General features: G+C 41.1%; 1 protein-coding gene across 1 annotated transcript in view; it reads left to right on the forward strand.

Moving 5' to 3' along the window:
* Positions 1–1190: 1190 nt before the first annotated feature.
* LOC141097080 (cadherin-1-like) overlaps positions 1191–17712 on the forward strand; it is a 40410-nt gene continuing 23888 nt past the window's right edge. The window contains exons 1-2 of the mRNA XM_073584052.1: positions 1191–1374; positions 2122–2230. Coding sequence (XP_073440153.1) covers positions 1318–1374; positions 2122–2230 — 166 coding nt within the window. The 5' untranslated portion in view covers positions 1191–1317. The remainder of the gene's footprint in view (positions 1375–2121; positions 2231–17712) is intronic.

Consider the following 17712-nt stretch of genomic DNA (forward strand, 5'->3'; position numbering starts at 1 on the left):
GAGAACTGTAGGAGCCTATGTGAAATGATCTATTACTGGTTGTTTAGTGCTCGGCAGCACATCATCTTGTGTAATCTGGACCTGCAGTGCCGAGAACTATAGTAGCCTATGTCCACTGATCTATTAATGATCATTCAGTACTCGGCAGCACATCATCTTGTGTAATCTGGTCCTGCGCTGCCGAGAACTATAGTAGACTATACACACTGATCTGTTACTGATCGTGATGTGCTCGGCAGCACATGGTCTTGTGTAAACAAGACTCGTACTGCCGAGACCAATAGCAGTCTATGCACACTGCTCTATTACAGATTGCTCAAACATACTGCTGTGTAGTGTAAATGGACCCTTAAGCCCCCATAAACTTTAGAATAACGTTGACTGAATCCACAGTCTGTTGTGTAAGGGGACCCCGGGACAGATGATGCCGGTGGAGATAAGGATCCGACATGTCTGATTTTGGATTGCTGATCCTTTTGTTGTCCCTGAAATAAGCCGCCATCGGAGGAATCGAGCAGTGGCTTTCCCATAGATAACAAAGGAGCAAAGGCAAAGCGAGCGCTCCTATGTATGGGAGAGACGGCTGAGATGACTGCCGGCTGGACAAGGCATCTAATGTATCGGAGACTTTCTTTACTTGCGCTGAAAAGCAATAAAAACAATGGAAAAAAAAATTAGAAACTTTTTCAAATGTCAATATGGGGAATATCAGAGTTTATTATCCGGTAATGGAAGGTAACCTATAAACGAGCAATTCAGAGAATGGAATAAATGATGAATTGTCAGGACGTCGGTCTGAGTGGGTCCGAAATCATAAACTGAGGATAAGTGGAATGTGTCAGTTCTGTGCTGGGTTACAAATAGGCAGATGTCCTGTCATCAGACGGCGTCCTCAGTTACATTCATTATTACTCGAACACTCCCTGCTTTTACCACTAATGGAGAAGTCAGAGTAGTGAGATGAGACGGATCAACAGATAGTGTCCTGCTACAGAGAACAGATTGCAACCCACTGCAGATTATCACACAGCTCCTGCAATATCTGACACCTCCTACTTGAACTTTCATGACTAATCTGCAGTCACTGATACTATATTGTACCCACCCTGATACAAACTGGTAAAGTCACCACCCACTGATTACTCTACCTGGCCACCCCCAGGTGACCACACCTGGAAAAAGCCCTGCCCAACCCAGGAGAGCAGTGAGAAGACTCAGGGCACAGTCACACTGTGAGCAGAGGTCTGCAGAGGATACATCACTGTCTGAGGACATCTAGGACAACTTCTTATAACTTCTTCTCAGCTGGAGTCCCCGATGGGGATGAACAAGAGGAGCTACCATGGACTTGTGCTGCTGTGTGTCCTCCTGCAGGTCAGTCATATCTACCTTATAACCTGACGTCCCACATAAGTTGACCATTGACAACTTATGACCCTTGGGCTTTTGACAACAGAAGCCATCCGTCTGATCTTCTGCACTGTTGTGCTTCCTCATATCTGCTCAATGTATCTACTACTTCTTCAGGATCCTAATACCTACTAATGTGACTCCTCTTTTCCATCTGCTAGGACCCCTTATTGTTCAATGTCTTTAGAAGATAATTACTGAAAGATTTTCTAATAATGATTTAGTCCAGTCCAAGTATTTGAGATGCTAAATTGATTTAATATATATACATGCATCTCCTAAATAGACGGCCAAACCATAGAAAGACAGCGCCCCTCAACCTTGACCAGTGTCGCCTTCGAACCCCAAGATAAGCTACAGGGAGCTAAAATATAGCATAGGTTATATGAGATATGTATCTGTATCGAACCCCTTTAATTTAGGTTATATAAATCTATATGGCACTCTTAATTTAAATCCCCCCTTCAGTCATGGTGAAGGAGATAATACTAAGTATTAACCACTTGTGTAGCATAGCCCAGAATCCACCCAATAGGTTGACCTTCTATCATCACCTGACTACTGTATAACAATTTATTGTACACCTGGAAAGTTCTGATTTAGAGCACCACATCGGAGATGAATAAAGTAAAACATACGGTATATACTGTTTTTACATATGACTTTCAATGCTAGTTCTCCATTGCAAACCCATGTTTGTCTCTGTGACAGATTGCTGGAGGATTGGCAGAATGGGAGATTTGTGTATTCGGATTCACGGATAAGAATTACCAATTCACTGTGCCCAAATCCTTGGAAGAAGGAACAGTAGTGGGACAAGGTAAGAATGGAAAGTGGTGGGTTTTTTTTTTTTCGACTTGACCAATTGATGTGTTACAAAAATGAAAACCCAATTTCTTGTGCTCCATTAAGGCGTGATCTGATTATTGGATGAGGCTGTGGTGCAAGCACAGCATTAAAAATCTAAAGTGTTCTCCATGGAAGCCCTGACATGCTTTCGTTTTTTTTCTAAATTGTTGTTTAAATTGGACAAATCCAATTTTCAGCAAATTTTTTTTTTTATTGAAAACTGGTTTTCAACTCTTGGCCAGTTATTGGGGCCTTTGTATTTGGGAGTACGCAATTGCCATTCATTGTTTGCATTGACGTCCTCCAGTTGGATCAACCCTGGTTATCATATAGGATGACCCAGGAGAAGACAGAACCTATTCTCATACATGATAGCCTGAAAACAGAATTGCATGACCCCCAGCACATGGTAGTGAATGCTAATAGACTGGTAGAACTAGTTATCACCCTGATCAGCTAGTTGGGAGGTCTCGGTGATAAATACTGTCCCGCCTGTTTACGGTTCCTCTAATGTGTGTGTTATCTTCTCTTTGTCACTCCTGTGCAGTTCAAGTATCCCTTAAATGCACCTGGTATCTAATTAATTGTCCAAATTCCTCTGTTCTTGGCAATACTGAAAAGTCCAGGTGGAGATAAAGCCTAAGATATGCCCAGTGGTTAGATTTAGCACATTTTGGGGTCTTCTTCAGGGTCTATGAAAAGAAGGGAGATACATATGGAGGTCCCTTCTAGTGTGGGCTATTTCTTCTTCTCCAATACTCCATATCTCCACCACCATCCTTCATGTATATCTAATGGCACCAACCTTACCTTCATCTCATTAGATATGCCCACCACCTCTTTCCATAATTTCGCACAGGGGCCGGAAGCAAAAATGGTGCTGGAACTATTCACCATTTTTTTTTCTGGGAATTGCCACTTCTACAGCTAGTGCTTCCATGGATAATTTGATCAGTTTTGGTCAACTCTCGGGTGACTTCTTTATCCAACTGATCATGACCAGGACTGTTACCGAACAGATATTCACTGGATGCAAGGGAATTGCACTTTTATGGCAAGTGCCCCATGGAGAATTTTCACCGTTTCGGTCAACTTTTGGGTGACATCTTCATACAATTGATCAAGGCTGCCATCCAAAAGACATTCACTGAATGCAAACATATGTTTGTGAAAGTAATCATAGGTCTGAACTGGTGTGTAATAGATGGCTTCTATGGACTTTGTATCTGGAAGTCAAAGCCTAATGGGATCATGTTAGAGCTTGTAGGACAACTTTGGCCAATCCTTGGAGTAGTAGCAGCAGTCGAATTCCATGAATTGGTAGAAATTGCTTTCCTCCTTCTGCCACAGGTTTGGGCTAGGTCAGTTTTTTTATTTTATTTTTACTGTTCCCGTAAAAGAACATTACCATAGCTTCCTAGCATCCTTCTGTCCTGTACCTGGGAGGAGTCGGGAAACTGAACATAATTTTATCATAAGGACATTGATGAGGGAGAGAGTAGCCGTAAAAAGCCTCGTCACGTGATTACCATGTATAATTCACAGAGTCATTTTGTAACTTAGATACATTGTGTCCGTTTCTATTTCCATCGTTAATGACTGCAGGAACTGGTGTATGGTGTTCTCTATAAGATCCAGATCTTCATGTTTCATTTAATGGGAATGTGTTGTCAGGAAATGATCTATTTATTAGTTCCATTGTAGTTCTTTAGATTTTATTGGTGATTTTTTTTTTCATGTTGCTATAGTTAAAGAAAATATTTAAATCTTAAAAGTCCTCACTTTGGTCACTGAGTTTCATAATCTGTAGAGATCACTTCTCAGCAGTCTCATTACCATCACAGAAAGAATTACAATGATAACTAACACCTGTATATAAATGACACAAGATCCAACATTCATGTCACAGCTCACCTCCTCCTGTACAATGACTGATAACAACTGTATATACAGAAGATAACACAGGATCCACCATTCACAATAGGTGATGTCACAGCTCACCTCCTCCTGTACAATGACTGATAACTGTATATACAGAAGATAACACAGAATCCACCATTGACAATAGGTGATATTACAGCTCACTTCTTCCTCCTCCTGTACAATGATTGATAACACCTCTATATACAGCAGATAACACAGAATCCTCCATTCACAATAGGCAATGTCACAGCTCACCTCCTCCTCCTATACATTGACTGATAACACCTCTATATACAGCAGATAACACATGATCCATCATTCACAATAGGTGATGTCACAGCTCACCTCCTCCTCCTGTATAGTGACCTTTCCACAGATCTCAGAGTATACCTACCATACTCTCCCGTAGATGACCATGAACATGTACAGATTATTGTTCCCTATGACCAATGTGGCTGGCGTAAAGCCATTGTCTGAATAGTGTTAGCAGCTCGGGTAAGATGTCTGCAGTTACCGAGCCTAGTGTAATTATACGTCAATATAAAATGCCTGGGCCACCTGAGCCTATTAGTACATATTCATGGCTGGATTATAGGGAGGGCACAATAGGCACCACCCTACCATGACTTGTAAATGACAGGTGGCTGCGGTTTTGTCACCTGTTGGGCCATGTGGCCAATTACCCAACTGCTTATTCTTCCCCATGTTACTTATCCAAGGAGTAGTCACCTGTAGTTCCGCCTGCCCTTGATATAGCCATGTTTATACAATCCATAAATAATCCTGGGCCGACACTAGGTGTGTCAGGGGCCACATGTTCGCTCAGACGGCGTGCTCCCCAGCCCAGTAGGCCCTGGCATTTTCTGAGGTTTGCTTGGTGTTGAAGGAAAGTCTTGCCCCTCTAAATGCCACCATCTTTAATAAGGAGACTTTCCACAAGTCCCAACATTTAGAAACATGTTAAATCATGGATCTTTTATATCACGTCCAACATTTTGATTTCAGTTTCTTTTCTACGAACGCTCTCAACATGGCGCCCTGTCCGTCCGCACCTTCTATTTCTCCAGACCTTTGTCTCTTGGCGTGTGCAGAGACTTGTTATCACAGGCCTGATGCGGTCACGGGTGTGTATTGTGGGCCGTGCTAGAACAATTGTAGAAAACCAGTTGTGTGACATTCTGTTTTCCTGGGTGTCTGGGAATTAGGAGCGGAGTCCATGCCTTGCCCTAATCTGAGGACTACAGAAAATAATATTATACAGCTGTGTTATTACGGTATACATTAGCATAGTATCAGTCAACATAATTATAGAAAGAGCCTCTTGTAGATAGCCGGATTTGGGCACTGCCTGGGAGAAGATGCCAAGAAATTGTAGGTGGTAGGAAATAAAAGAAATGGTTTATTGGCTAAAAACAACGCGTTTCGGTGCAGGATCTGTTATTTCCTTCCACGACTTCACGCTATCCTCTCCCAGGCAGTGCCCGACATCCGGCCATCTACAAGTGACCTTAGAACACTTTCGGATTCTGCTGGCAGTGAATAACCCTACGGAGCAGCAGCCTACACCCACGGAGACATGCAATCATCCCAACCAGTCGGGTTTTATTTTACCATCCAAGACTAGCCCACCAAGTCCTTTTCCATTTGAGCTTGCCCCATAGGATATTGCACAAGGGAGAACCCCCTTGACTTTTTTTTTCCTTTTCATACAGCACAATTATAGTACAGGAATTGCTACATATTTAGCCGGTTGAGTTATGCCGGGGTTCGCTGAGTTCCCATGTTTCGCTCATGTGACGAAATCTGTGATGGCGGCATGACATTGAAGCCGCCATCACATATTTTGTCACAGGGGCGAAACATGGGAACATGGCGAACCCCAAACAAAGCATAAGGTCTCAGACAAAGCCTAAAGTTCATCTTATGTAACTATAACCCTGTTCATCTAAAAGAAGCTTTAGATCAACATTAATTCCCCCTGTATTCTTTTTCTTTGGTTCTATCATTTCTTCTCATCGCTTGATGTTAAGAGTCAGGCAGAGATGCAGCTTGTGAAGCTTTAAAATCCCAGATCTAAGCAAAACAAAGCTAAACTGATCCGATGTAAAAGTCAATGTGAGAGTGATGCATACACTACAAGTCAAGTGTAGGATCTCATCTAACACAATCATAAAAGTAAACTTCACGTAGACGCGATTTAGAAAAGTTTTATTAATAATTTTTCATAAGAAATAGTTGTGCACAATAAGTCATATATACAGTATATAATTAACAAAAAAAGAAACTAAATTGCCTTAATATCAATAAAAAAAATATCATTAAAAAAATAGTTCATACATTGGAAAAGAAATTTTAAAAACAGTAGTATGCTGGGGCCAGATACCTTTGGTGGAAGCTTTTCTCCTGTAGGAACAAAAGGATAGGGCATACTGATATCCAACATGCCCCACCTGTCTTCTCCTTGACATCTATTTTTCGGAGGACAGTCAGCACAGCACTAGACATATTAGATAATAGTCTAGTCTCACCAAAATCAGTGGCTTCGGCTGACATTAATCTAAAGGACATCTGTATGGACACATTTTTCTTTTCGATTGTCTCCTGCAACTCCAACATTCTGTGTCATTTTTCTCAAATTTAATACGCCAGGTGAAACTTGCCGCCTTATAGGAATTCTAGATTACTTTTTAGATCTAGAACCTTTATCGAAGCTTGTAATTTATTGTAGGAACTACATCTCCCATTAGGGTAATCCCTTAGGTCATAGCCTTTTGGAGGATAGGTGAAGACTTATTTGAAAGTTTCTCTTGATCTCGGAGATTTCTTCTGGAGAGATTTTTGGTTTTATATAGAAGTGGAGACAGAATGGGGAATATCACTTTTCTTCAGCTGTTCTGATTTAAAGCGTTTGTCCAGCCTTGGGAAAATTTTTGACAACCACAGAAAATGTGTAATTAACAATCTGTTAGGTTCCAGGACTTGCTTGCCGATTCGAGTGGTCATCAAGTGACCTCAAGTATGAGATTTGCAGCCTTATGGTCATGTGCCGACTAGCTTCTCATCCTCTTCTCCATAGAATGTTCAGAGAAGTGAATGAGAAGCTGTTAAGCACACAATTTGATATTTGTGGTCACAAGACCACCTCTGGAACCGTCAAGTAGAGCCAAGTCCTAAAATTATGCACATGGCAGACTGTTAGGATTTGGTAACCTGCATTACTTGTTGTAAAGTTCCATAAAGCTAGACAACACCTTTGAGAATCCCCTAACTTTCTATGAGGAAACCTAGCGGCTGCCCATCCTCTTCTTCAGTTTCACTTTTTCTTAGTCTCAAATTCCGTTGAGTTCTCAAGCATCGGAATGATCACAGACAAAGTTATAGAGGCAGGGTTGTAGCTAGAGGGGCTGCAGGGGCTAGGGTCATGCTAGGAGCTTTGGGTGCCCAACGGGTCCCTTTGACCCTTGTGAAAAGGTCAGTAGTATTGAAGACCCTTGATAGTTGATCTGGTATAATTTGTATCCTACCAATCTTAGGAAGTCATCATTTATAACCAGAATCATATAGCATAAATCCAGTCTTGAGTCAATGTGACCAAAAGCAGTCACAGTGAGTAAGCAGTTAAATATGACAAGGGCAGGGATATGTGATTTGTTCACCCTAGCAGGTAACATTCGGGGGCTTGAGATTGGCCAGCAGTGTCTTGACTTAGTTATTTTGAGTAGTAAAGGAGCAATTCATCCTCTGTACATAGAAGCGACATTCGGGACGTTATCTTAAAGAGGTTTTCCACTTTTGCAAAACAACTCTACCTTGGCTGCAGTTTGTTTAAAAAAAAAAAAAAAAAAAAAAAAATCATTCTTCACCCTCCCCAGGTCCAGCACCAAGTCTATGCCCTTGCTCTTCGCGTCTGTTTTTTTTCTGCAGTGTTGCACAAGCCACTCAGTCTCTGACCTCACTTGATTGGCAGCAGGGCTGTCAACATGACATCAGCACTGCAGACACAAGGAGCATTGCTGGACCATGGGAGGGTGAGTAAAGAATGGTTTGTTTTTTAATTGCAGTAGTATTCTGAAACCCCTTTAAGGCATATTTTTTCATGGTCTCAGTTCACGACCATGATGCTGTATAGTCTGGGCAAATCACCCACATAGTAGTCAACTTTCTGGCCTCTGTTGAGCCTGATTTCCTTAGGAACACACAGCCAAGCACAACTTCTTGCAACAAAGTTAAAAGTTAAAAAAGTCCAAGTTGGCTGATCCTCCTCTCCCAACATCAGCTTTTTGGTGCCATAGAACAAAAAACAAATTAAAGGGATACTCAGATGATCTGCATTTTAGGCGGCAATATAATATGAAAATTTATAGGGAGCGCTGCAGCGAATAAAACGGCTAACGACGCAGCAGCATTTAAGGGATTTATTCTCCTACATTTGGAAAAAGTTGAATAGTGCTTCAGTGACCATCGGACGTAGTTTTAGGATTCCTGTTTGCCTGAGACAGAGAGCAATTATCAGGATTACTAGTGACACGGCTCCCGGAGGGATTCCAGCAGTTCTACAAATTCCTGAGCCATTATAAGAATCCTGCAAATCGGCCATAACCCAACGTGCCTCCACTTGTCGTCATCCTGCACCCTGCTGCCGGGATAAATAGCTTTGGTATTGACACACAATTTGTGTACATTGATACAGAAACCGAATTAAATGCAGAATGATCGTCTCAAACCTTGTAGTGGTTTTATTTTTGTTGCTTTTTATTAAATAAGAAAGAGTCCCAATATTTTGGGAACTTCACCATTCTGGTCCTGCACCTGGGATCTCCTTTGTTTAGCAAGGTATATAGATATATTGACTAATACCAGCCCAGGGACGGTCAAAAAGGAATTATTTTTGCCTGTGACGAATAGGGAGCTAGGGATATATGTTAAGGATTGATTTGGTGCACATGAACCAGTGTCTCGGCCACAACCGTGGTTTCTGACTGCTGGATGGGAGCAGGAGAACTGCCTCTTAGCTGACGGCATCTGAGACTATTCTTTTGATTACCCAACATTGTTACAATCTTGCAATTTTCACTCTGGCCACTAGGGCATTTTTAGATTCAATACTTCCTGTAGTTTTAGGAAATTGACACGAACATTAGCAGCAAAAAACCCCGACTCTAACCCTATCTTTTTTGAAGCATCTAATGAGCATGTGCAAAAGTCATTGTGAAGGGAGAGGGAGCCTGTGACAACATCTATTGTGATGGCTGGGCCATGTGTTATCAGCTGTGTGTAGAGGTGTTACCTGTCATTGTAATTCTGCCTCTGATGATAATGAGACGGCTGGAAACTCTTCCTGATAGGACAGGAGATACGAGTCCGATAGTTGATTCATATGCACCATTGATCAGATTTGGGCATATTTCGGAATGGCTTCCCACGAGGTCAAGAGCAATACTGGAATCCAAAGAAGCCAAGGGAGAAAATTCCTTATAAAAACTTGAAATTTATTCCATATTAGTTAAAAAACAAACCAGAACAGGAAGATGAAACAGACAACGTTTCGGCCATTCAATATATAGCTTTATTTTAGGTCTGAGAAAGGCCAACTATGTTGTGATTTGTTTATGGAATATATGTACCGTATATGGAATAAAGATGAAGTGTTTATAAGGAATTTTCAGCCTTGGTGCCTCGGCTTCCAGTATTGCTCTTGACCTGGTGGTTAGCCCTGCCGAGATATGCCCAAATCTGACCAATGGTGCATATGAATCAACTGTTGGACTCTTATCTCCTGTCCTAGCAGTAAGAGTTTTCAGCAGTCTCATTATCATCAGAGACAGAATTCCAGTCAATCCTGTTCTATATAAGGACAAAGCAGCTTTTCTGAAATAATACTATGTAGGTTCACTTCCTTTTTTATATTTTTCTCCCAATATCTCCCAAGTGAGCAAGTAAAGAATTAGGAGGGGAAAAACATCTATATGTATGTAAATGACATGCAAATGATAAACTGCAATCTCATTGGCTGCTCTCGATGACCCTTGGTTTTAGTTGCACAGTTTTTGGGAAGTGAAAGCAGAAACTTTTTTCCTGAGCCTCTTATTCCCACTGTCTGTTTCTAATGAATTTTACATTTGAAGCAATTTTCATTTTTTAGTTTTCTGGCTTTTTTGAAATATATTTTTGCAAAATATCTACTACTGTTACCGAAACCTGGTCTATTATAAAAGTGTAAAGAAGAGACAGACATGTGAATAATTAACGAATATAAGTGATTCTGGCAGAGCTCGTTAGTGGACGCTGGAAAGTGGAAGTGAAAAGTTTTCCTGTTATGAAAAAATTAGATTGAGAAGCTAAAAATATATATTTTTTTGCAATATTAACTACAGATATATGGTTATAACAGTTGGGTCCAACTCAGTCACTTTCCAATATTGCCATGCTGGAGGAGGCTCCACACTGTAGGGCAGTGATCCCCAACCCAAAACTGCAACTGCCATCACGTCTTGACAGTCACAGCCTGAGATAGGTATTATCAGATCTTGATTATTTCAACCGGGATGTGCCTAAATGTGCTCCAAGTCAGGTTCACATTGTCTCTGCTCTATGTTTTCCTGATGTGATCTGTGGTCATAAATCAGCTGAGAGTATCTCAGAAAAAGACAGATAAAAGAGTTATGAACGCCCCCAGAATGAGCTCACTGACATATTCCCAGTTAGCTCATTCTGCTGCCAGCAATACAAATGATATAGAAGCTAAACAGTGCAAAATTTGTAATGAAACCTAATTGCCAAAATGAATCTCAGTTCTGAATTGAAGTTAAAAGCACTGACAAGGCCATGCAAAGTGGCTGACAACTGCTACATTTGCATCATCTGATCATTTCAGGATATGGTTTAGAAGGAGGAAAGATGCATGGAATTTTTGGCAAGTCCAGAGTCTGGAAACTATGTGGATTGCATAAGGTTATGTGAGGCTAGAGGTCACGCTCAGGCTCCTACTGTTTTAATTTTGGGCACCGTCCAATGGTCATTCTGGTACTTGTATCCTCTGCCAATATGGAACAATATAAACATATATATTTATATACTGTTCTATATTCGACGACAGCCTGCTAAGGAATGTGGTATATCTGACATTGCACAATGCCGTGATGTTGTGCCCCAAGGTACAGGGAGGGGTATTGTGCTGTGGCCAAACCCAGGGGTTATAAAGGCAAAAAACACATCTCCAGCCAAGTTACCCCACTTCAAAGAGACCTCTCCCATGCTAATGAAGTAATTGCTGAGTAAGCGGGAAATGTTCAAAGTGGCTGGATGGTATCTGTGCTCACACTGTAGATCTGTATAATTACACCATAGGGTTATATGGTGACCTGTATGGCCGCTGATAGGAGTCAATTGATCTAGGATCAAAAGAAACTTTTGTGCAGTTTTACTGCTGATATAATCGGTCCATTATTATCACGATGCAAAAATGGGTCGTACAATTAGACAACGTACGGACTCCGTTGATTCGTTGAGAATTTCCGGTGTAAAGTTCACACTGTGAAATTTACACCCAAAAACCTGCACCAAAAACATACAAAGACTGGATGGGAACAATGGAAATCCCATACCCATGTTCCATGTTAAAGGTGTTGTTTTGTTTAAATAAACCTTTTTTAATATGCCCTATTAGTGGATTTTAGAGTGGGGTCCTCTGCTTGAGATCCCCATCTTTTGGCCAGGCTCGGAGGACCTCTCCTGTTCTGCATTACATGGGCAGCCCTTTAAAAGGGAGATATTGCTCACCGTCTCCCAGTCCGGTGTCAGCTTCTTGTCGCTGCTCCTTTCTTTGTTTTGGCTGCAGCAGTGACATCACGACTACAGCGCACATCACCGCTGCAGCCAATGACTGTGTAGATGTCATGAGCACTTTGCACTGTATTAATAGCATCACCATTGCAGCCAAAATACAGAGACCAGGGCTTGACCAATGGAAGGTAAGTGATACCTGTATTTGTGTTTTTTTTTTTTTTATTAATATCAGATCGCTTGGTGACCACTTCTCTAAAAGTGAAAAATCCCTTTAAATTGAATGGGTGTTGTGTAATGCACAAGATTCTCTCTTTTGACGATACGAAGAACTGTAATGTTTAAGACCACCATGCACGATAGATAAATATGGGCTCAAAAATGTTTTGGACAATCACTTGGCCAGGAGCTACATTTTTCGACTTTCCCACACTCAAAAGGGAATCTGTTGGATTAGACTTGGGAGCAGATCTGTCGGTGGTTGTACAGTTGGGTTTGGCTAAATTTGCCTTTTGCGCCAGGGTTTCACATGGAGTTTAGTAGGTCAATGGGGGGTCCCAGCAGGAAAATACTGATCTGCTGGCACCCTTCTAAGTAGGAATTGTCCAAAGTGGAGAACCCCTTTACATGCATACCTATCATGTAACAAATCAATAGGACTGACCACTGGACCAGTGTCCTAAATAAAAATCTGTATGGCAACACAAATAGTTAATACTGGACTGTATTAAGTATCTGCGGTATTATAGATTGACATTGAGAGGTACTTTCCACTGGCTTTTGTAGAGTTTATATAGTGAGTAACGTTGGAGTCAGTAGACTTTACCCTAGTATTTTTTATAGGCAGGTAGTAAAGTCATGGCTGCTCCCCGTCAGGCGCACACTTTCCCTTTAGCCTCATCGCTGCCTTCATTAATCATTAACTTCCTCATAGCTGATGTTTAAATAAAAGGTTCCTCTTTGACTCCATGATAAGGGTGTTTTTTAGAGTCATTTTCTCAGGGCTGTAGGAAGCTGATCTATGCGTTTAAGGGTCATTTCACATTTTTATTTATTGCATTCTAAGTAGTATATCTATTCCTACTGTCACTATTGATTAGAAGAATGATCAATTTTGGAGTCGACTATGGTCTGCCCCCTCATTATCGCCTCTAACATCTGGGTCATTTGGATTATTCTAGAAATCTGTATCCTCAGTTTACACTTTTAAAACGCCAATGGACTTTAACTTTGTATTCTTTTTGATTTATTTTATTAGTGTGTGCAATATAAAATAGAAGCAAAAAAGTCATCCTGTTTTGATAAAAAGTATACAATTTTTAGCTGTCAGAACAATTTTTTAGTCCATATAGATATCTATTCATCTATTATCCTGGATTACTATGTATGCAGACTTAAAGGGGTTAAGTGGGACAAAGTAGTCATCGCCTATCCACAGGATAGATCGGAGGGTGTCTGACCATTGGGCAAATAACAAAGCATTTTTATCCCCATTGAAATGGAACGGCAGTGCACGCGCTCGATCGCCGCTTCATGCATTCCCTATGGGGCTTGGACTTTTCCGGCAGCCCCATAGAAAATTAATGGAGCGGCGGTCCAGCATGTGCACTGCCACATTCTGGCAATCGGTGGAGTTCCCAGGGATCAGATCCCCACTGATACCATGGACAGGTGATATCTCACCATCATTGATCAACCCCTTTAACTTGGTACTAGAATTTTAATGTTGTGGGTCCTTTAAATTTCATAATATATAAGCGTATTTAAATTTGCTTTTGTATCTGAAAATATCAATTATTTCTAACTAGTAATGTTGCTTTTGAGAAATATCTATTACAGGACGCTGTTGTAATCAATACAGTGTAATACATTACTGGCGTATGCACTTAAGAGACCAGTCCTATAAAACATCTTCTTATGGACAAGATGGAAAGAAATGCGATTACACAGTCAGCGAATGCAGGCTCTGTATGACTATGGCCCTTGTGTGGGAAGGAGTTTCTGACGCATGCAGCAAGATGCATCGTCTGTCATCACCTTAGATATTTAGCGTAATTACTGCCATAACTATTTTGCCTTCTTGCTGATGGTTTCAAGATAGTAACAGATATTTTTTCACTTTACATAATAAAAAAAATAAAAAAAAAATGGAGAAAATAACTATAAAAATATTTCATACAGATACTTCTACTCATTAAACACATGAACATCGAAATAGTCTGATAATTGATTTTCATATTAACCAGTTAGTACAAATAGCAGATCTGTTAATGTCAGCATGGTGATGGTTTCCACCTTCAGCGGCAAAATAAAACTAAGGAGTAAACAGCAAAAGAAGTCATAAATCATATAGGCATTACATTTGCTGAGCTTCATTTAAAGATGCACTCATCAAAAGATGGCTGGGGCTACACCGAGACTTTGGTCATGATAAAGATTACCGTATGGCGTTGCTAAGTTGAAGTATGGGAGTCACATTGCAACCCTCAAGGTACCGCAACAAGCAAATGCAAAAAGTAGATTTTTTTTTTTTTTGGCAACTTGCTTGTTTTTTTGCAACTTGCTTCTTGTTGTCATGGTTACCTTATAGGCCACAATATGACTTCATTCACTTGCTCAATGTATTATACCTAAATGTTTGGCAGTGCGGCCTGTAACGCTGTGTGTAGCCCCAGTCTAAACAGTAGAATGTAGGTGTTTTATACCCAGCTGGGGGCCACGGTTTAAGGTCTGTCCACCTTGTTTTTGAAGGCAGGAGGGTCTGTATATTGCTTTTATTGCCCATCAGTCTTTATAGATTTTACTACTACAGCAGTAAAGCACCCACGACATAGTAAGAGGTGCCAAACTATAAACTCCCAACGTCTCATGAGCATGAATTAATTATGAAACATAATAAACGGCGTTAAGCCTCCCCGAGGATGACTCCTGCCGCGGATCAGTCAGCTCTTGTGAAGTGGTTGTGTTAGTCCAGCGCTGACACATTAATATATCCAACCGCTCAGACGTATGCAAATATTATAGCTCTTCAAAGCACCAACATCTCCATACAATGTGTTAGTCATAAATATTTAATGGCCGCCTTATTGTGTAGGAAGGGACTAGGGTCAGCCGCTCAGCACAATTGTAATGGCAGAAGGAGCAGGATGAAAAGACAATGGGCTCAGTGTGCACGCTGAGTGTACTACTATTTCAGCAAATGTGGAATGTCACTTTATAACAGCTGACATTTGGTACAATGTGTCAGTGGCAGGCTTCAAGCATATGGCAAATCTGTTTGCACAGTACCAGTCCAGTGGAGCGTAGGGTTGCCATAATTCTGTATTGCGAAACCAGCCACTACCTATGCCGCCATATGGTGCATGTAAAAGCATACAAATTCCAAACGAACGGAGATACAATTATACAGCAGCCATATTGTATCTCTCAAACTCATAATTTGGTCGCTCATGTCCCTGGGACCAAAGCGAGGGACATTAGTCCATTGTGAACTGCTCAGATTAATAACTAGTTGCTGAGATAGGTCTGTAAAGCTTTGGAGCATAAACGTGAATATTCCATTCATGAAAAGCAAACAGTAAGGGAAAAAAGGCCTCTTATCAAATCCGGCCTTCCTGCCCTTAGCAACCAATCAGAGCGTAGCTTTTATGTTTGTGAAGCAGATATTGAACTAAAAGGTGAGCTCTGATTGGTTGCTAGTAGCAACAGGGCCTAGTTTCATAAAGGAGCCTTAATTGATCAAAATGGCATATGCCAGAATTATAAGTTTGGTGCAGAAATCCAGACATATTTCTCCTCTTATGCCAACTAATGACTGAAAGGGTTTCACACCAATATTATGAAGCAAAAAAAAACCCAAAACATATTGTTAATAAGTACGAGCGCTTTGACATTGAGAAAGAAGTGAAAAGTGTGTATAGTACATAATGAATTTGGTGCATGCCGCGTACTCCACGGCCACAGCGCAATTTGCTTACTAATTTGTTAAAGTGAGCAACAGTATGAGGGTTAAATGCCTTCTTGTCCTTATCAGTGAGATACTTGGGTTTCATGGGGAGGCTGAATTTCCTGTTGTGTTTGTCTCTCCCCCCTGGGCATGGTGATTCAGAGCCGGCTGTGTGATTTGCAGGCGCTGATGTCATCGTTTCACCTGAACCGGTGTTACTAAGATGTATGAAAAATGACAGAACAAACATCCTGGAAACTCAGGTCGAAACGCGACAGTATCGTCCCAGGAATGGCCATATATGGCCAGGGAAAGGGACAGGTGTGACAGGCTGGTCGTACCGACCATAACCCTCCTCCCTACATAATGGGATTAGTGAATTTAGGATCCTTTTTCCTCTGTTATTTGGACATAGCTCCATTATGTAAACTGTTCTTTACACACTATACAACTGACATCATAATGTGGGCAATGAAAATCACTATTGTGAGCACTGTATGGCGGTATTATGTGAGCACTGCCTGACACTATTATGTTGGCACTGTGTGGCGCTGTTCTGTACACAGTATGGCAATATTATTTGGGTATTGTAAGGCATAATTGTATGGGAACTGTATGACACTATTATGTGGGATTGTGTAGCAGTACTATCTGACACCATTATATAGGACTGTATGGGATTCGGCACCATGTTTTTATATTGACTGGGACATTATTGTAATACTGTATGACACTGACATAGGACTCTATGGCGCTGTGATGTGAAGACTTTATGGCACAATTATGTAAGACTAGAAGGCACTTACAGTTGAGGCCAAAAGTATTGACACCCCTGCAATTCTGTCAGATAATACTTAGTTTCTTCCTGAAAATGATTGCAAACACAAATTCTTTGGTATTATTATCTTCATTTAATTTGTCTTAAATGAAAAAACACAAAAGAGAATGAAGCAAAAAGCAAAACATTGATCATTTCACACAAAACTCCAAAAATGGGCCAGACAAAAGTATTGGCACCCTCAGCCTAATACTTGGTTGCACAACCTTTAGCCAAAATAACTGCGACCAACCGCTTCCGGTAACTATCAATGAGTTTCTTACAATGCTCTGCTGGAATTTTAGACCATTCTTCTTTGGCAAACTGCTCCAGGTCCCTGATATTTGAAGGGTGCCTTCTCCAAACTGCCATTTTTAGATCTCTCCAGAGGTGTTCTATGGGATTCAGGTCTGGACTCATTGCTGGCCACCTTAGAAGTCTCCAGTGCTTTCTCTCAAACCATTTTCTAGTGCTTTTTGAAGTGTGTTTTTGGTCATTGTCCTGCTGGAAGACCCATGACCTCTGAGGGAGACCCAGCTTTCTCACACTGGGCCCTAAATTATGCTGCAAAATTTGTTGGTAGTCTTCAGACTTCATAATGCCATGCACACGGTCAAGCAGTCCAGTGCCAGAGGCAGCAAAGCAACCCCAAAACATCAGGGAACCTCCGCCATGTTTGACTGTAGGGACAGTGTTCTTTTCTTTGAATGCCTCTTTTTTTTCTCCTGTAAACTCTATGTTGATGCATTTGCCCAAAAAACTCTACTTTTGTCTCATCTGACCAGAGAACATTCTTCCAAAACGTTTTAGGCTTTTTCAGGTAAGTTTTGGCAAACTCCAGCCTGGCTTTTTTATGTCTCGGGGTAAGAAGTGGGGTCTTCCTGGGTCTCCTATCATACAGTCCCTTTTCATTCAGACGCCGACGGATAGTACGGGTTGACACTGTTGTACCCTCGGACTGCAGGGCAGCTTGAACTTGTTTGGA

The sequence above is a fragment of the Dendrobates tinctorius genome, unplaced genomic scaffold, assembly GCF_039654945.1.
Source record: "Dendrobates tinctorius isolate UK_male_01 unplaced genomic scaffold, ASM3965494v1 ptg000009l, whole genome shotgun sequence".
In the NCBI taxonomy this organism is placed as follows: Eukaryota; Metazoa; Chordata; class Amphibia; order Anura; family Dendrobatidae; genus Dendrobates; species Dendrobates tinctorius.